This window comes from Quercus suber, unplaced genomic scaffold, assembly GCF_002906115.3.
Source record: "Quercus suber isolate HL8 unplaced genomic scaffold, Cork oak 2.0 scaffold_94, whole genome shotgun sequence".
NCBI lineage: Eukaryota > Viridiplantae > Streptophyta > Magnoliopsida > Fagales > Fagaceae > Quercus > Quercus suber.
Window position 1 is genome coordinate 644,214 of NW_027069559.1, and position 20,403 is coordinate 664,616.

At 36.3% G+C, this 20,403-nt stretch overlaps 1 protein-coding gene and 1 long non-coding RNA gene across 2 annotated transcripts; both read left to right on the top strand.

Annotated features, from left to right (window-relative positions):
- Window positions 1-9,117: 9,117 nt before the first annotated feature.
- Window positions 9,118-16,454, top strand: LOC112032037 (uncharacterized). The gene is made up of 9 exons (XM_024064737.2): window positions 9,118-9,313; window positions 9,397-9,464; window positions 9,543-9,606; window positions 11,681-11,720; window positions 13,294-13,532; window positions 13,636-13,699; window positions 14,903-14,994; window positions 15,096-15,332; window positions 16,167-16,454. The coding sequence occupies exons 1-9, from the start codon at window positions 9,245-9,247 to the stop codon at window positions 16,317-16,319; spliced, it is 1,026 nt and encodes a 341-aa protein (XP_023920505.2). The 5' UTR covers window positions 9,118-9,244; the 3' UTR covers window positions 16,320-16,454.
- LOC136067995 (uncharacterized) lies at window positions 16,449-16,792 on the top strand. The gene is made up of 2 exons (XR_010629385.1): window positions 16,449-16,500; window positions 16,560-16,792. It is a non-coding gene; the product is annotated as an uncharacterized LOC136067995 (long non-coding RNA).
- The last annotated feature ends 3,611 nt before the right edge of the window (window positions 16,793-20,403 follow it).

The following is a 20,403-nucleotide window of genomic DNA, read 5'->3' on the forward strand; positions in this document are numbered from 1 at the left end:
GAGCTGGAGGCTAAAATGCTCATTTAACAGCCATCCCCGTTCATTGTCTTGTAATGACTGTATAATGGTTAGCTTGAGATAGTTATAGCAGTTGTGAGCTAGTAGCTAGAAAGGTTGTATGTCCGTTGCACTTGTGCCATTTAGGTGAGAAATTTATATCTGAGCATTAATGTGTGCTTACAATCGTCCTTAGTAATGATGGTTGCCTTTAGTAATGACGATCATCTTTAGTAATGACGGTCGTCCTTAATAATGATGTTCACTTTATGGACGACTATTTTACAATGCTCATCAATTGCCCCCTATATTAATTTGTCGTCCTTTGTTTGGACGAGCATAGGAATATGAAAGGTTTTATGTAGTTCAATCTCCCCTTCGTGTCCCGAGATTCTCGTCCCATCACATTTAATGTGAGGCAACTTTCTCGTCAAGTGATTGACACATGCCTTCTCTTCATTGGTTGCTTGTGAGAAGTTTTCTTGAACTTCCCGCATGCCTTGATTCTTGTTTTCCTTTTTAGAAAAACTACTTGTCAGTTTTTAACAATGCGAATTTAATCATATGACTTTTGCTTTGAGAATTTAAACGTCATTATGATTGTGTTCATCGGTTTTTAACCATGCGAATTTAATCGTATGACCTACTCTTGCTTTGAGAATTTGATCGTCATTATGATTGTACTCGTCGGCTTTTAATCACGTGAATTTAATCATATGACTTACTCTTGCTTTGAGAATTTGATCGTCATTATGATCATGCTTGTCAATTTTTAACCATGCAAATTTAATCATATGACTTACTCTTGCTTTGAGAATTTGATTGTCATTATGATTGTACTCATTGGTTTTCAACCATGTGAATTTAATCGTATGACCTACTCTTGCTTTGAGAATTTGATTATCATTATGATCGTACTTGTCGGCTTTTAACCATGCAAATTTAATCATATGACTTACTTTCGCTTTGAGAATTTGATCGTCATTATGATCATACTCGTCGATTTTTAACCATGCAAATTTAATCATATGACTTACTATTGTTTTGAGAATTTGATCGTCATTATGGTCATGCTTGTCGGTTTTTAACCATACGAATTTAATCATATGACTTACTCTCGCTTTGAGAATTTGATCGTCATTATGATTGTACTCGTCGATTTTCAACCATGCGAATTTAATCATATGACTTACTCTCGCTTTGAGAATTTGATCGTCATTATGATCATGCTCGTCCAAATTGAACCTTATGTGATGATTTTACTCCTATCGAGACTTTTATCGTCTACTTGGTTTTACTCATTGGACTTTCAATGATAGGCTTTTTTCTTGAATTTTTTTTTTCTTTTGTATGGTAAATAATACTTTTAGATCTTTCAAGAGAACGACATTTATTCATGTGGGGAAAAATGCCCACTTATTTACTCTTGCTTAGAAAACAGTTTGATGAAAGAAAATTGAAAACGTCATCTAACTAGTGATAATACCTCTTGAAGTGCTCTACATTCCAAGGATGAGGTAACTCTTTGCCATTGAGTGATTTAAGGTAACAAGTTCTTCTTCTAGAATACTTGTGTCGATCTTGTATGAGCCTACGTATTTTCGTTGTCATTCTTTTGACTGGGGGAACGATCCTTCTTCTCCTTCTTTTTGTGTTAGAGCTCGTCGATTTCTTCCATCCTTCGCTTGCCATCTACTCCATTTGTCGTTAATGCATCCTTTCCGTTCATGTATTTCTGGGCTTTGAATAGGAGGTCTGTTATTGTAGTTGGTGGAGTCTTCCCTAGAGAGAAGACGAGGTCAGGATTGTTCAACCTTGCTTGAAAGGTTGTCATTATCACCTAATCGTTTGCCTCATCAATTTCTAACACTACTTTGTTAAAGCGTTTTACATACTCACTCAGGGTTTCCCCTTCCTGTTGCTTCACAGTTAGCAAGTATGAGGTGGGCCTCTTATGGGTTTTAATTTATCTCCCTCTGGAGATGCAACAACTCCTACTCCTCCTGCATATTGCGTAGAAGACCATCCACATAACCACCCATTTGACGCTTTCCTTCTCGCCATCTCATCACAATTCAGAGTAAACTCTGCGATGAAATCTGCCAGAGCTTGAGCTTTGATGCATGCCTCGATGATACTTTAGGTCAAACTCACTAAGCTCGACGGCCCATTGGATCAAACTCCTGCAGCCTCCAGTTTGTCATTGCCTTCTTGAGTGGGTGATCTGTCATGACATTATAACATGGGCCTGAAAGTAAATGCCTCAGCTTCCTGGAGGCTGTTATCAATGCGAAGGCCAGTTTTTCCATCAGTGGATACCGTCCTTCTGCTCCCCTCAATGCTCTGCTAGTATAATATACAGGCCTCTACCTTGTTTTCCTCTCTACCAATGCTGAACTCAGCATGCGGTGACTGCCAGATATAAATATAACTCTTCCCCTTGCACGGACGGCTTAACAAAGGGCTTGTAAGGTACGACTTCAACTCCTCAAATGCTTTCTGACACTTCCGTCCACTCAAATGCTTTTTTAAGAACTTTAAAAAATGGCAAGCATTTGTCCGTAGCTTTGGAGACAAATCGATTGAGGGCGGCGACCCGTCCGGTAAGTGACTGGACTTCTTTAACATTGCTCGGGGTTTCATATTCAATATTGCTTGATTTTATCAGGGTTTGCTTCGATTCCTCTGTAGGAGACCATGAACCCCAGGAATTTCCTGATGATACTCCAAAAGCACATTTACTAGGGTTCAACTTCATAGGTAGTGCCTCAATGTATTGAATGTCTCCTTCAAATCGTCCAGATGCCTTTGCTCGTCCTGAGTCTTTACTAACATGTCGTCTATATAGACTTCCATATTCGCCCGATCTGCGGACGAAACATAAGATTGACCAACGTTGGTATGTTGCCCCAGCATTTTTCAAACCGAAAGGCATCACTTCGTAACAAAATAATCCTTGACTGGTGATGAAGGATGTCTTCTCTTGATCTGCTCGTCCATCCGAATCTGATTATACCCCGAGAAAGCGTCCAAGAAACTGAGTAACTTGTGTCCCGCAGTAGAATCTACCAGCTGATCAATGCGTGGTAACGGATAACTATCCTTTGGGCAGGCCCTGTTTAGGTCAGTGAAATCAACACACATTCTCCACTTGCCGTTCGCCTTTTTAACCATAACAACGTTAGCCAACCACTCAGGATAGTATACCTCTCGAATGAACTTCGCAGCAATCAGCTTTTGAACTTCCTCCTTAACAGCACTATCTCTTTCTGGAGCAAACACCCTCTTCTTTTGCCGCACTGGTTTCATCGAAGGACATATACTTAGACGGTGGGTAATAACACTGGGATCTATGCCCGGTATATCTTCGTGACTCCATGCAAACACGTCCCTGTTCCTTCTCAGAAAACAAATGAGATTTTTCTTGATACCTGCTTCCAAATCTGCCCCAACCCTGGTACATCTCTCCGGGTTATTGTCGTCTAAAGAAACATCTTCCAACGCTTCAATAGGTTCTGCTACAACTTTCTTTTCTTCAATAGTCATCGTTTGTACTTGCTCGTCCATAGCCAACATGGCTAAATAACACTCTCTTGCCGTTAGCTGATCTCCCTGTACTTGGCCTATTCCATGCTCCGTTGGGAACTTGACTGACAAGTGGTACGTAGATGTTATGGCCTTCCACCTATTCAGAGTTGGCCTTCCAATTATGGCGTTGTAAGAGGACGAGCAATCAACTACAAGGAAATTCACCTCCTTGGTAACTTGCTGTGGATATGCCCCCATCGTCACTGGTAGCGAAACGCTGCCCACAGGTTGTATTTTCATTCCACCAAACCCCACTAGAGGGGAGCTTACTTGCTGCAGCTGGTCTCGTCCTAACCTCATTTGCTGAAAGGCTGGATAATACAAAATATCCGCCGAACTCCCGTTGTCTATCAACACCCTTCTAGTTTTGTAGTCAGCAATGAGGAGAGTAATGACGATAGCATCATCATGAGGGTGGTGGATTTTCTCTGCATCCTCGTCCGTGAAGGTGATCGTCTGCTCGTCCGTACTTTTCTCACCTGGCAATCGTCCGGAGAGTTGGACGTTTTGTACTGCTTTCAAGTACGCCTTCTTTGACTTGGACGACTGTCCTGTAGGACTTCCTCCCAGGATGATCCTTATTTCTCCAAGCGGTGGTCGTGATGTTTCCTCTACCTTTGCTTTCAACTTCTCATCCTTGTGGTCTCGTCCAAGGAAGTTCCTCAACTTTCCTTGCCTGATGAGATTTTCAATTTGCTGCTTCAAATCAAAACATTCATCTGTATCGTGCCCGTGATCCCTATGGAATCGACAATACTTGTTTCGATTGCGTTTGTTGGGATCTCCCTTCATCTTCTCTGGCCACTTTAAGGAAGGTTCGTCTTTAATCTGCATTAGGACTTGCTCCAGTGGCACATTCAGAGGGGTATACTGTTGGCTTCGTGCTGAAGGGCCCGCTTTCTTATCTCGGTCTCTCTTGTCTTCCGTCCGTCCCCTCTTGGGACGAGGACCTTGTTCTGGCTGACGCGTTGTGTTGGCTTCAACTTTCTCAACTCTCTTCCTCTTCTTGGCTATGATAGCGTCCTCTGCATTCATGAAGTTCTGGGCCGAATGGACTAGCTCGGCCATAGTTTGAGGTGCTTGCTCATACAACTTATGTATAAATAGATCAGAATGAACGCCATTATAAAATGCTGCCAGGAGAAGTTTGTCATCCACCTCGTCCACCGCCAAGGCATCCCTATTGAAACGCGTGATGAAAGACCGCAAACTCTCATTCTCCCCTTGTTCTATGGTTAGCAAACTGGACGAAGAACGTTTGTGCCTTTGCCCTCCAATGAAATGGCATACAAAGAGTCACTTAGTTGCTCAAAGTCCTCAAGAGATGTTGTAGAGGTATATTGCTAAACCACACCGTGCTGTCCTTTAAGGATGTAGGAAATGATCTGCACATTATTACTCTCTGGAGTCTCTGGAGATGCATAGTAGTTTTAAAGGTNTGGAGATGCATAGTAGTTTTAAAGGTGGCAATATGGTCAAAAGGATCTCTCGTCCCGTCATAAGAATCTAAAGGAGGCATCTTGAACTTGGGTGGTAAGGGATGGGCATTGACGGACGCCACGAAGGGGGAATCAGTTCTGTGGACCAAGTCTTCCACAGGGTTTGTTTTCCTCATGTTTTCCCTCATTTCATCCATTACCCTTCTCATTTGATCCATTTCTCTTTCCAAGTGAGGTACCCTCCGTGAAACGGTACCTCTCGATTGATTGTCAGTCTCAACATTCCTTTCCTCCTCTTGACTCTGTGCCTGTTCTCCAGCGTTCCGTTGATGAGATTGTTTTCTTAACTCCAGTTGCCTAACCAACTCTTGGTTCTGACGAGTTAGTTCCGCCATAGCGGCAGCCATGGATTGCACATGCTGAAATGAGGGCGGTTGCATGGTAGGTGCTGACTGACGGTCTCGGTGAGGGTTACTAGAAGCGTCCCGACTATGTTGAGGGCCTGGACTCGTTGCTCTAGATCTTGTCCGAACCATTTCAACCCTTGATTGGAGAAAGACTAGAACTCAAAAAAGAAATAATCCCCACAGACGGCGCCAATTGATACTTCCAAAGAAATTCTGATAGATTCAAAGGAATTCTAAGGAGTCAATGGGCTGGAATGTCTCCGGATGCTCTTGATCTAGTAAGGTGAGTCCTCTGCAGAGACAGGCCTTTATATAGCAGTAGAAATCAGTTACTTCTGCCAATCGTTGTAGGGTTTGGAGGATTCAGTGGATAACTTCCTTAACTGCCACAAGGGTTACCTTCTGCAGAGACAGGCCTTTATATAGCAGTAGAAATCAGTTACTTCTGCCAATCGTTGTAGGGTTTGGAGGATTCAGTGGATAACTTCCTTAACTGCCACAAGGGTTACCTCTTCAGAAACTGCGTTGAGACTTGAGCGATACAACTTTTGGTCGAAAGGGTGCTTAGTCTTGCTGTGAATTGACCTCGTCCGTCATTAATGATGGACGAGGTCTAGCTCTTTATTAACCCATCTCGTCCGTCATTACTGAAGGACGAGATATGCAGCCCGCTCGTCCTACACTGGACAAGCGTACATGGGTATTGGTGGCAATGGAGGGACGAGGGTATTAAACACAGCTGAGCACTGAGGTGGACGACCATAAGGACGAGTGTTTGAACTTGGATGTTTTCTGGCACCATCAATTGTCATCATCAAAACTCCTTCCATTAGGGTGTAGGTTTGGTTCCTCTTCTAGGTCACTTCCCCCAATGTCAGTACTATCCTCTATAGCTTCATCGATTAGATCCTCATGTTGCTCCTCAATGACTAGTTCTTTACCAGCAATCCTAGAATAAAATTGTTCAGCATCTACCTCAATAGGATAATCATGGTTATCGTTGTCATACTCCTCATTATCATGTCCAACAAACTCACCACTATCATGTCTGTAGTCCTCATTATTTTGCCCATGCCAATCATCATTATCATGAAAATCAAAATTATAATTATAATCATCTTCATAAGTAGCTTGATCATAATAATGATTGCTAACATCACCTTCAGAATCAACCTCATCTTCATAATAGCTAGCATGATCATTATAATCTACTAAGTTATCAACTTCAACAACATCTAATGCTTGATCATTCCCAACTTTTGCTCCTAAGGGCTCAACACTAGGTTCTTCACTAGGTTGTAATACCTCTAATGACTTAATATCCTCAACTTCTAACTCCTTAGGCTCATCTACTGGATGATCAACATATATATGAATCTCTTCATGACCTTGTACTAAGTCTGTCATGAACATTGCATCATCATCATCAATAACCTGGTGAAAATTTGCATGCTCTGGGTTTAAACCAGGCATTTTAAACCAAAGAGTACTCACTGCAGTGTACCCAAAATCCCTACGTATACTCTCAATCTCTACCTTTGACCGCCTATCAGGGTCATAGTTATCCACAATACTGATTGTCCCTCCCACGTACGGTTGGGGGTTCCAAGTAAAATGCCCACCATGGTGAACATAGAGAGTAAATAACTTATCCATCTTGGATATAATATACAACCAAACACTTTTCAACTAATAAACTAATTTTTATATTAATATACTAATGATAAACTAATTTATATACAATACATCCAAACACATTTCAATTGATAAATTGTTTTTTAAATTAATAAACTAATAATATACAAATTAATATACAATACAGCAAAACATTTTTCAACTGATAAACTAATATTTAAATTGATAAACTAATAATAAACTAATACAACCAACCACGGGAACAGGGGAACACGTGGGAACAAAGGGGCACATAGGAACACATGGACCACGGACAGGAACCATCATAAACACAAAAAGCAACAAACAAAAAAGACAAACGGTATTATACAAATTTCAAAACAAAACAGTCAAACTTATTTTATCATTGTGGTCCACTTACAACTATAAAGAGATTGAGAGAGAGAACATACCTTTAGGATAAAGGGTCTTTTTTTCACGTTTGTCTTCAAATCGATATAGGTATTTCGCTTCTTTTGGGTTGGTTTCTTTTGGGTATTTGGCTTCAATGATGGTCGATGTAAGGTTGAAGCTAAGGTTTCATTAGATTTGGGTAAGGAGTGTCGCTGAGAATGACAGTGATGGTGAACGTATTTTTTGAAATTAGGGTTTAATTATTGAACATTTGGGGTTTTGTTTGTCACACGCGTGGGTTAACAGTGTGAGTGTGTCACGTGTAAGAAATTAAGGCAAGAAGGTGATCTGGCAGGAGGAGTGGCTACATGTAAGAGAGGGAAATTAATATTTTAATACGCCGTTTGCTATCTAGGATATTTTCGTTAGGGTACTGATGGTAGGGTTTAAAATGGATGACGTTTTTCTAAATAGGGACTAAATGTGGTAAAAACAAAATGTAAGTACCAAAATGGGAATCAAGGCAAAATGTAAGAACAAAAAATGCATTTCTGCCAAATAAGTAAAAGAAAGTTTATAAACATAAAAGAAAATTTGAGAAAAAATTTCACACCTGACTGATGTGACGAATTATTGGTGATAACTGATAAGTACAAAATTGATATAAATGGTGAGTTTAAACAAGAACTGGTAAAAGTTTTCAACACATCTTATGTTAAGGGGCTGTTTGGATTTTTATTTTTCATCACTCATCGCTCCTCACTCAATTTTCGTTACTCGTCACTCGTCACTCATTACTTAAAATACCCCATCACTCTACACAAAGTGTGTTTGGCACCATCACTTAACTTATCATCACTCAAATTTTTCAACTATTTGTAGGCCCCATACTTGTAACTTGGTGCAGCTTTTACTCTTTTTTTTTTCCCCTTCAACCCCTAGCACCCAAAGTCACTGAACCCAGTAAAAAAAAAAAAAATCTAAAAACCCAAACCCAGTGAAAGAAGAAGGAAAAAAAAACCCAGCCAATGGAGACCGGTGAAAGAAGAAGAAGAAAAAAAGAAAGAAAGAAAGAACTGAGTGAAGACCAAAAATATTATGTGACGAAGAACCAAAAAAAAAAAAAAGGAAGAAGAATAGACAAGAGTGAAAAGGAAAAAAAAGAAAGAACAACTGAAGAACAATGGAGAAGAAAGAAAAGTGGAGAAGAAAAAAAAAAAGGTCAAAAGTTGCGGCTGACCCTAACTAGTGGGTTCCTTCATGTGTGTTTAATTATCAAAATGTCATTGGAAACAGAGTTATGAAAATTGAAAACACCTAAAATATGTTTCCAGTTTCCATAACTCATCACTCAAAAATCAGAAAATTGAGTGATGGAAACAAAAATTGGAAACAGAGTTATGAAAATCCAAACGAACTTCTCAGTCATAGGTCCCACTATTTTTGAGTTATAAATTATAAAAACTGAAAATCCAAACTACCCATAAATTTTATTTTATTTTATTTTTGTGTGTCTATAGCATAGTTAAGTAGCAATGTGCAGGTCCACGTAATAAAAATTTCGGACTTTTTACTCCTAAAAAACCAAAAACAAGCAAAAGGCGATGTAGATACGCGGACAAGTGATAATGAATTATATAGTTAAATTTCCAAAGTTAACCTAAAAATATCATAAGCATAGTGGTAGAGGCTACCCAATCGCGGCTCTGAGGTCTCTGGTTCGAAACCTGACATTTTCATTAACATTTTTTTTTTGTTGCAATTTGGGTGTTGGATCTGATCTGAATGAAGAAAAGCATGGAAGAAGGAGGAGGAGACAAGTCCTCTTCTGCTTCTTCTTCTTCTTCAAGGAAGGTAAATCATATTTTGTTTCTTTAGTTTAGAATATTGATTTGGAATCTGATATTTTTGAGGAAAAACTCTGTTTTCTTTTGCAGCTTAAGTTTGCTCCAAAAGCCCCACCTCGCAGGAAAACCAAACCCTCTCCCTCTCCCACTCCCAAAACGTATGTAAATTATTTATTGAATATTAATTTAAAACCCATTTTCACAAATTTTGATTTGAATTTGAGTTTGAATGGCAGTGAAGTGGTTGATGAAGATGGAAAAGCTGAAGAAGAGGCCCAGTATCTACTTCGCCGCTTCAACGTATGTACTAATTACTATTACTCTTTCTTTCCATTTTCTTCACACAGATTTTGGGATTTTTTTTTTTTTTTTTTTTGCTTCACTGTGTGTGACTGACTCACTGTGTCTCTGTTTGTTTGTTTGTTTGTTACCATTTCTTTTTCTATAGGATGGGAGCTGTTTGTTTAAATTAATGGAATGGAATGTGGTTTTGGAAATGGATTATATTAAATGCGTGTTCTAAACCTCTGTTTGGTTGCGGACAATAACAATAAATGGGTGTTTAGGCCTTTTGGTTCTTAAGCTCAGGTCGTGTTTGTTTTTTGTTAATATATTATGTATGCTATGATATGAAGAAACAACACAAAATTTTACCCAAAATAAATAAATAATAAAATAAATTAAAAAAAAAAGATTTTGTTGTTTTGTTTTTTATCTTATGATTTATTCTTAAAAAGAACAGCGTAAAATTAACTTATTTTAAATCAAAAATTAATAAATAAATGAATAAATATCACATTTGTTTCTTATGCTTTTAATAAGTTCAAATATGCATTTTTTTTCCTGTCCAAAAAATAGGAGAGAATGAGTTTCTGGAAAATATATATATATTTTGTGAATCAATTTTTATATGAAATTTTCAATATTTAGATCCAGTGAAATTAATTCGTTAAAAATCTTTACTCAAATGTGTCGAGTCCATCTGCTAGTGACTTGTTTGTCTAATGATATGGTTGGGACTTGGGCACGGTTAAGGATTCAAAAATTGCAAGTTTGGAATTTTTCTAGATGCCCAAAATAATCCCCTACCCACAAAGCCCAGGGTTCTGCTGAGATTTTCACTTTTGTAAAATGTAATCAACCCAAGCTAGCTAGTTAACACTATAAATTTGACCCATAGTTTACAAGCTTGCAAGAAAAGCACTATGTTAGTTGCAAGATTGAAAATATGGAGCCTAGTTAGTTTTAGACTTGCAAGAAAGACTAAGAAGTGGAGACTAAATCAGTTACAACTTGTTAGTTGGTTATGTTACACTTGCTAATGACTTGTATAAATAGTTGCAAGCTGATGTATTTCATTCATTGAAGAACAAAGACCTTGCCCGTTTGGTACATGTGTTTAAACACATATTTTCAGTTTTTAAACAACATTACATGTATTTTTATACACTTTTTCATCTACACATATTTCTAAAAAATACAAACAACGTTACTAGAATAACATTACCAAACGGCCTTTTCTCACTTTCTCTCTCAAGTTTTCTCCGCCCTTTTATCTTTTTCTTGGGGGGGGGGGGGGGTGACTACATCAAATTAGTCAATTTCCTATTCATTTTCACATCCCTTCCCATTCATCTACCTTAGAGCCTAGCAGGTTCATTACATAAAACTTAGAAATTTCACTAATCATGACACCATTAAGGATGCATTAATTTAATTTTCCCATGCTTAGTGTAATGTGGGTGAGGAGAGGACTAATTTTATTTTTGGGCAAATGAAAGAGAAAACTTTGCCTGAGTGCAAGTGTTCAGCTTAGTAATTTTTTTTTTTTTTTTTTTTTTTGCTTTCTCTTTTTGTGAAATTCTTACCTAAAAATATTTTTCTTTTCTTTTTTGCTTCTTTGTAATATTTACTTTTGAAGAGGGAAATATAACTTAAAGCATGAGTTCTACCATTCTAATTCTTTTTCCCTCACTTGTCTTGTTTTGTGAATTCTTTCCCTCACTTGTCATCTGACTATTTGCAAGGAGCAGTTGGCTAAGCACTCAATCTTTATCAATTCTCAATGGATGTGCTTGTCAATTGATAAAAGAAAGACTACTTTTTTCATTTAAATAATAGGTCTTGAACCAAGAAGATTAGAAATAATTACAGCCATATTGCTTAGCATCATGATCTGTGAAGGACTTAGAGCTGACTCTTAATTGTATGATATTCTCTTTTTTTCCATTTTTATGATGTTAAATATGTTTAAAAACAATGTAATATTGATTGGTTATGATTATTAGCTTATTTCAAAAATACATTTTATTTGGTCATTTGGATGAGATATTTTCTCAGATCAACCTTGACTTGTTTACCTCTTCATTTACAGGAGAATCTTGCTAGACGGGGGCCTAGAGAAGAAAAGAAATGTATTCTCTCAGCATATTCTTCATTATTTTTATTGGCCTAATATACTGCCAGATATCTTAAGTTCTTAATGAGTTTAGTGATATTTAGTAGTGGTGTTGTTTTCCAATGGAGTTATGGTGAAAATCATCAGTATTAGAGAATTGTGCTGATAGAATGCCCTTTAGACCATTCTGACAAATGAATACTTCAAATTTTTTCTGTACTTTGAACAAATTTAAAGTATTAGAATCTTAGGCAGATGTCCTAATTGTTAGAACATTTGTAGGAGAATGGACATTAAGAATTGTAGCTCTTATATAAGATACAACAATGTTTGGGATCTCACATTGTCGATTTGTTGTTTCAATTGCACCTTCTAGTTCACATATTCATTTTCCCAAATCTGCATTAGAATTCATCAAACATTCATTTCCCTATCTACATTAGAAGCCATTATGGAAGTCAACAGGTATAGATGCTGGAAATTGTTTCCCGTGTACTAGGGTTGCACCCCTTTCATGATTTTTCTTAATGGATTTTTATTAGTAATTAAAAATAAATAAAAAAGATGATGGAAATATTTTAGTTGTAAAAAGGTCTCAAAATTCAGTTGTTGACAGATAGTGTGACTTAATTGCAGTGACTTGAATGTCTCAGTTTTAGGAGCATCTTTAAGATGCAAATGGATTGCTTGAAGTTGACATTTATAGGAATATTTTGAGCATGATGATATATATATATATATAGGCATGATAATATTAATACAACTCAAGATGTGAATGGCATTTTAGGAGGTGAAATCAATATATTTTGGAAACAAAGCTGACGTTTTTATTTGGAATTATATTGTATTAGTTCAAAAATTAGTCTTAAATATATCTTTGCATGCTAGTAGAGTATGTGGTACATGAATTATTTTTTAAGGTCACCTTACATACTTTTCATGGATTGATCAATAATTTGCAAAGATATCAAGAATTTGAGAATTTTGAACATGGGAATTGATTTCTTTCTTGTCTAAGAGGTAAAATATGAATTTACTTCCATTTCTTTTTGGTATAAGTTTTCTGACACCCATTGTTTAATGGAGGAGCTCATCCTTCTGATTTGAGAGCCAAAATTAACAAGTTGACTGTACTGAAAAAAATAAAATTCAAGAGGTATTTGAATTAAGTGAGAATGTTGTTCTATAATGTAGCTTTAAGATTTTGATAGGCTGGTATGAAATTTGATATGCACGTGGCACAAGGAGATCAATGGCTGCTTCTTTAAGAGGATGATTATGCAAATTCTGGTCCAGATAAGATTGATATAAGAACAACAGAGTGGCTAAGGAGAAGTTTTAAAAAATTAAATAAAAATACAGCTTTAAAGCAGAGCTGTTCAATTACTTTAAATTGTTAACAATTAGTCTGAACCCTTCCATATAATTGGAAGAAAACAACTTGCTTTTGATGGGCTGAACTAGCTGGGAAGAGTCTGTATTGCCAATCAATAAAATATACATGAGCAAATGTGTATCATAACCAGCATCATTATCATTATTGTTAGTGTTTCTAGTTTTCATCTAATGTTTGGTGTGCAAACCTTCAGCTTCTGTTCAAGTTGCATTTGGTCCTGGAGTTATGCCTTCAACTTCCCTAAAGGTATATGGTGCTGCCAAGGAGGAGAATGTTGGTAACAGAAGTGCCTCAGTCCCAAAAAGTTCTGATAATGGGGAAACTCTCTTATCTTTGCCTTCGGCTGCCAACGAAGATGGAAATGATGCATGTTCTGCAGATCCTATGGAGACATCAGCTCAGATTGTCAAGAAAGAATATAGAGAACGTTGGGTAAGAAATGACTGCCATGAAGATCTCCCCCTCCCTTCCCTCCCTTCTCTCTCTGTCTCTCTCTCTCACATCCACTAGGTGTCTAATTTCCCTGATGCTGCAGGATTACCACCACACTAATTATCCAACCACTCTTCCATTGAGGAGGCCTTACTCTGGAGACCCAGGTATGCTTTTAGATTCATTTTAAAGAATTACTTCAAGTTACAGATGAACTTCAATTATTTGTCCTTGTGAAGGAAAATCTATTTTCTCACATATGGTTGACCTTCTAAGATAGTTTTTTGTGAACAGAACCCCTTAGCCTTTTCCAATATGCAAAAACTGTCAAGTCTTTTCTGTGCTAAATGTTTAATTAATGTTCATTTACATCTATGAGTATGCAACTCTATCTTACTGGTGACCCTGCAGCCTGAGATGACTGATATAGATGCAAATTCTTACTATCATTTTTTGTTCCTTAGCATACTGTTGATGGAACAAGAATGCTGCAAAGCTGCAATTCCCACTGAGATCAGCTAGCTAAAGCCAAATAACTGTAGTCAAACAAATCTGCGTCTCCTGCCATTTTCAGTTCATAAGTGATGGGAAGAATTAGCTCAGTTTAAAGCACTACAGAAAATAAATATATTCATCATGAGCTCAAAAAAAGAAAGGAAAAAAAAATTATATTTGTAAGTCCCTAGGTCTGTAGTCAAAATACAGAAAAACTAGTTCACAGACTAATCATTACTTGAGTTCCCAAAACATCACAATAAGGATTGATATCGATAATCTGTATACCTTATATCCCAGAAATAAGAAAAATGGAAAAGGAAAATAACCTATATAGGCCAGAAATGTCAGCAAACTGAAACAATAGAGATGCCATTACTCACAAAACTTCACATGCTAGTTTCTCTTGGAAGTTTGAGCACAGCCTGCATCAGATGTACATGAGAAATGCTACATCTACAACAATTTTACAACATTTTTACAACAAATCACAGGTAGTTAGTTGTTATTGGTTCAAATTTGAAACTAACACTAAGCTTACTTTTTTGCCCTAACAATAATAACCAATAACAACCTGCCATTTAGGATTTGTTGTAAAAATGTTGTAGACATATCATTTCTCGATGTACATAGCCATTGTAACAAAGGATAATAAAAGGTGAATGGAATTCTTGTACCAAAGGATTCTGTTCTTGTGATGAATGGCACTCATGTTCAGTGTTTATTTTAGCAATTACAGTAAAGTTTTTCAGTAACAACTAACAAGTGTAGCATTATGATTTCAGTGATTCCATAATAACTTTTACTAAATTCAGGAATCATAACATTTATTAAATTCTGTAATGTTAAATGCCATTTGCTAATTTTGCTTGTAGAACTTCTTGACATGGCTGAATTTGGGGAGGCTGCTGCAAATTATGAGTATGATGAGAATATTATAAATCCTGCTTCAGACCTTGGACTGAAGGTTGGCAATCAGATTAAAAAAACCATTAAGATAACGCTGAAAATTTACTAGAGCTACATATTTAAACAAGCTATTTACAACAAACTGGTGGTTTGTGATAGGTGGAAAGTGAGGAAGAAAAGTTGTTTTTCTTTCAGCTTCCTGCTAGTCTGCCATTTCTCAAAAGATCAGCTACTAGAAAGGGGAAAGAGAAAGTTGAATCCCATACATCACTGGAAAGCGGAGGCATTTCAAAGAAAAGCTGCAGTTTGGAAGAGTTGCCGGGTGGATATATGGGCAAAATGTTGGTTTACAAGAGTGGAGCAATCAAGTTAAAGCTAGGAGATTCCCTGTATGATGTGAGTGAAAACATGAGCTTGCTTTAAACTAAGATACAAGCACACATAAAGTGCACATGCACACACAGGCACTTTCTTGTTTCCCTTACCTGTGGTAGGAAGGACCAAACCAGGTTTTCTTTTCCATAAGAACTCAGTAATTTCTTGTTCTGTTTCCAGTCAAAACTTCTTACATGTTTTCATGCTGCTTTTAGACCTCGATTAATTATCAATTCATGTTTATGTCACTTCAAACAGAATCCTGAAGAAATTTAAATTTCACCTTGTGTCATTGTCTTTCAAACATTAGAGAAAAACGTCTAATCTTATCTACTTTTACAATTGATTAGTATAATTTGATGTATAACAATTCTCTTCATATCTGCGAAGTCACTTCTCTTTTCAATATTTATTCTTTTTACAAAATTTATACCAGACAATTGAATCAATTGAATTAGAATTTAGTGGTGACTCATTTTTCGTTTGTAAGATAGGTTAATATCGGGGATTCATTCCAGAACCTTCCTTTGTGGAGGTCATTAGTGTAACTCAAGTTTTAAGTTTTTATTATGTGTGGCATTTTAATAAATAGGAATAGGTATTTGAAATCAACAATTTTTTTTTTTTTTTGAATTTTTGATTGTTGGTCCATATCTTATCAAGAACATGAAAAGCTTCCACTCTCTCCCTCGTTTAAATTCTTTTGATCTATACCGTGAAAACTTACATATTTTCCACCCTTCCAAATTATTAGCTTTAGCAGTAATATGTAAGAACATAGTTTGACTTTTTTTTTTTTTTTGTGGGGGGGGGGGGGGGGGGGGGGGGGTTGTGTGTGTTTTGGTCAATATGCAGGTTTCGCCTGGTTCGGATTGCATATTTTCTCAAGATGTTGCAGCAATCAACCTTGCAGAAAAAGAATGTTGCGTTCTTGGAGAGCTTGGCAAACGGGCAGTTGTAACTGCTGACATTGATTCCCTGTTGGATAGCATGATTGACTTGGGCTAAATGCAAAGACGTTGCCTGCAAATGAAATATAAACAATTTGACGCGTGGTGGAAGAACCATCAACATGATGGAGGTACCATTGGCGCGTATGTAAAGAGGGTAAATGAGTAGATATGTAACTAAAGTTGTTGACAATGCCAAATTTAGATATGTAACTAAAGTTGTTGACAATTCTGACAAGGTAACTTGTAAACAACTGCTTTTGANATATGTACTAAAGTTGTTGACAATTCTGACAAGGTAACTTGTAAACAACTGCTTTTGATTACCTCTTAGGATGGCCAACTTCTGGACCCACAATTTCCCTTAACAACATCTCTCTAATTCAGTTGTTTTGTTGGGGGGTGGTTACATAGCCAAAAGTATTAGAAGTTAAATTCTGTCTCATGTCACGGAAGAGTAAAAAGGTTTTATTTTACAAAATATAACATTTCTGGGTACATGTTTAATCCATAATTTTATTCTGAGTTGAAGCTTCTTTGCTACAATTTTTGTTCAACATGACAGTGATTGCTTTGGCTAACCTGTCCATATAGAATTTGAAGAAGAATGGAAAAAGTGAGTAGGTTTGGGCCATTAATATGGATCATTTTGGGTTTTTTTTGGGGGGGGGGGGGGGGGTGGTGGAGGGGAATTTTTGAGGCCTCTTAGTTATCTTAGACCATCTCTTGGATTGGTCCTTTTGGGATGTAAAAACAAATGTGGTTAATACTTTTCTCAGATCTTAACACAAGGAAAAAATTAGAGCTGAACAACTTGTTTAAGATAATTATATTCGGCTAAACTGCAACATTTGCCACGTGTTTTTCCATATGTTCTCTCTCTCTCAATAATGCATCTGGAAGGATTATAAAATGTGCATGATTAAAGATTTCATGCATTTGTATGCCGACAGTATCCCTTCATGTCCACCCACCAAAGTAATACTTATTAGTGTACTTTTTTTTTCTTTGACCAGAGAAAGGGGAATTTCATTACTAAAAAGCATCGACTACAGTAGGATTTGTATTTGCTCATACACACATCACACGTGTGCTCTAGGCTAGTGGGTGGAATTATATAGAGGCTTCCCCCAAGCTTTCCAAGAATTCAGAATTTACCCTTAAATTTAACTGAACTTCTCAAAAAAAATATGGATTGCCACCAAATTTTTATTTTCCTCATATAACCTTCTTAAATTGTTTACATTTTTTAGATTTATTATTACTTTGGTCTCCTCATTCCTGAAATTCTAGTTTTGTCCCTAACGACCCACATCAATAGCTCCCTTACAATCCTTGAATTAAGATGAAGACCAATTATCATCACAATGCCACCAATGCAGAGGAGCTATTATCACCCAGCTCCCTAACCTTTTACGGCATTGGCTCTGAAGCTTCTAACACACGGTCATAGTCAGATTGTCTAGGGACATTCTAGCCTTTTGCCCTTAATTTTTTTTTTTTATTTAGCAATTTGTCCCAATTTCGAAACTATATAGGGATATGTCCTGGTTTCGATACTCGATTACCTTAAAATCGAGTTTCAATGAAATACTCGATTCATAGAAAATTGAGTTATGCTCGATCAAACTTAAAAAAAAAAGAAAAAAGAAAAAAATTTGCATGGAACTCGATTTCCTGAAATCGAGTTCCATACAAAATTTTTGCTACATATTCAGGGAGAGCTATAGTGGCATTTTTAAGCCCTATAGTGACGTTTTTAAGCTTTATAGCAGTGTTTTCCTGCAAATTTTTTTTTCATAAGTCTGATGCCTCATACCAGGTTTAGGTGGCCCTATAGTGGCGTTTTTAAGCCTATAGTGATGTTTTAAAGCCCTATAGCGGCATTTTTCTGCAAATTTTTTTTACTAAGTTTGATTGCCCCATACAGGTTTAGGGAGACCTATAGTGGTGTTTTTAAACTCGATTTCCATAAAATCGAGTTCCATGCAATTATTATTTTTTTTTTTTAAAGTTTGATCGGGCATACTCGATTTTCTGCGAATCGAGTATTTCATTGAAACTCGATTTTAAGGTATTCGAGTATCGAAACAGGAGTATATCCCTATATAGTTTCAAAATAGGGGCAAATTGCTAAATAAAAAAAAAAAATTAAGGGCAAAAGCCTATTTTGTCCGATTGTCTAGTAGTAGACTGGTTCTTCGGAATGTTGAAGTTTTTGATGCATCGTTCTATTCCCAACCACATGTTACACAGTAATTAAAAAAAACATGGCCACCACCCACCACCTCCTTAACAGTCATTTTCCTAGTAGGCTATAAGTCATATTCATGACCCAACTTCTAGCATAAGTCAAGTAATACATTTTATTTCCGTCCTGAAACTTTCATGTACCAACCTATTCCCAAGCCCCAACCCCTTTGAATGTTTTTTTTTTTTTTCTTTTTTTGAAAGTTGTATATGTTTGGCTAAAAAAAAAAAATACACATTTTATTTTTTTTACCAACATTTATTTAATTATGGATATTTTCAATCAAACCTCTCTCTCTCTCTCTCTCTCTCTCTCTCTCTCTCTCTCTCTCTCTTGTCAACAAGTAATCATGAAATCACTGTTTTTCTCTCACTCTTAAACTTATTTACATGAGTCACATTTAAGACAAATAAGTTAATTTTTTTTTTTGACAAAGTTTGACTACAACTTCACTTAATATTTTTTTATCGAAAGTGAATTTTGATAAATCCACCTTTAGATTACATTTTCCTCTTATATCCTTTATGCTTGCAAAATTTCTAGAAGATCAAATATCTATAGTTATGTCATCCATTAAATATTTAAATTTTAAGTTTTTGTAGTCTAAAATTATGGTGGATCAAATAGTAAATAACATTAGATTGACATAAAATTTGACATGTGTGTTTAAAACATAAAGAACATGCAATCCAATTGTTAGATTTTTAATATATGTAGTTGTAAGGACCTGGTTTGAACTCCTAGCCCAAAAAGTATATGGACTTAGGCCCAAAAAGCCCAAAACAATAAATTTGTAGAGAATGAGTTGGAAAACTGGGTTTTAATGAATTAAGCAACAAATAAACAAATCTTAATGACAAAAAAGGAAAATAACAAGCTTTCACCAAGGAAAAATGTCCTCGACGGAGTTCGAGGAGACTGATTCTTGTGTATTGATTTCGAAGTTTGATTACAAGTCTGGTTCTAGATTGCTACAGTGTTTCTTTCATGATTTTTCGATCCCTCTTCCTTCAGGGGTCTCTTACATTATATATCTCTCTCCTAATGATCTTGACCTTCCATTTGTTGATCATCCAAGTTACTACTTGATTGTCTGTCCCATTAGACACCTTCTTTGGCTTTCTGTGAGTTGTGGTAGTCAAGACAGTACTGTTCAGGAGTCTTCTCCACATAAATGCGGCCAGAAAGTTAGTTGCAATGCATTTACTACGGTGACAGCAGTTTTTCCCTAGGTATCTCCTAGCTTCTACTTTCTGGTACACTTGAGAAGTATGTCCCTGCCACTGGAACTTTCTAGAAGGTCGCCTTGATCATTATGATCTACATCAAATTCGTGTTTAGCCTGTTCGAGGAGATATTCTTCCTCGGACCACCTTCCCATAAATATCATGCTCATACCTCCTTGGACCACTTTCCCATAAATATCATGCTCATGAAGTAATATTGTTTTATTCATTAGTTTTTTTTTTTTTTTTTTGTGAGAATGAATAAGAGACATAATGTTGTGTCTCTAGTTTAGTTCATGATGATGGACCCAGGAGTTTAAATTAGTGGAGGCTAGAGAATAGAGGAAAAAAAAAAAAAACTTTAAATAGACATCCATATAGTATTAAAAAAATTATAAATACACAAATTGTTATTTCTAAATATATTTAGATGCAATCATCTACCAACAAAGACAAAAACCAAAAAATTAAAAAAAAATACTAGGTTTGTTAGGATTTTTTTTTTTTTTTTTTGGAAGTTAGAGCATTCACAATGGTAGTGCTAAAAATTTTAGGTTTTAGTACCTCAAAACTACTTTATCTATTTTACCAACTCACTTTACAATATACCAAATATCAAATGTTCTTTTTTATTTATTTTATTTTATTTTATTTTATCATATCAT

Coding starts and splice junctions, on each gene's coding strand:
- LOC112032037 (XM_024064737.2), top strand. CDS start 9,245: ATGAAGAAAAGCATGGAAGAAGGAGGAGGAGACAAGTCCTCTTCTGCT. Junction 9,465..9,542: donor CCCTCTCCCACTCCCAAAAC/GTATGTAAATTA, acceptor TTTGAATGGCAG/TGAAGTGGTTGATGAAGATG. Junction 9,607..11,680: donor ATCTACTTCGCCGCTTCAAC/GTATGTACTAAT, acceptor CTTCATTTACAG/GAGAATCTTGCTAGACGGGG.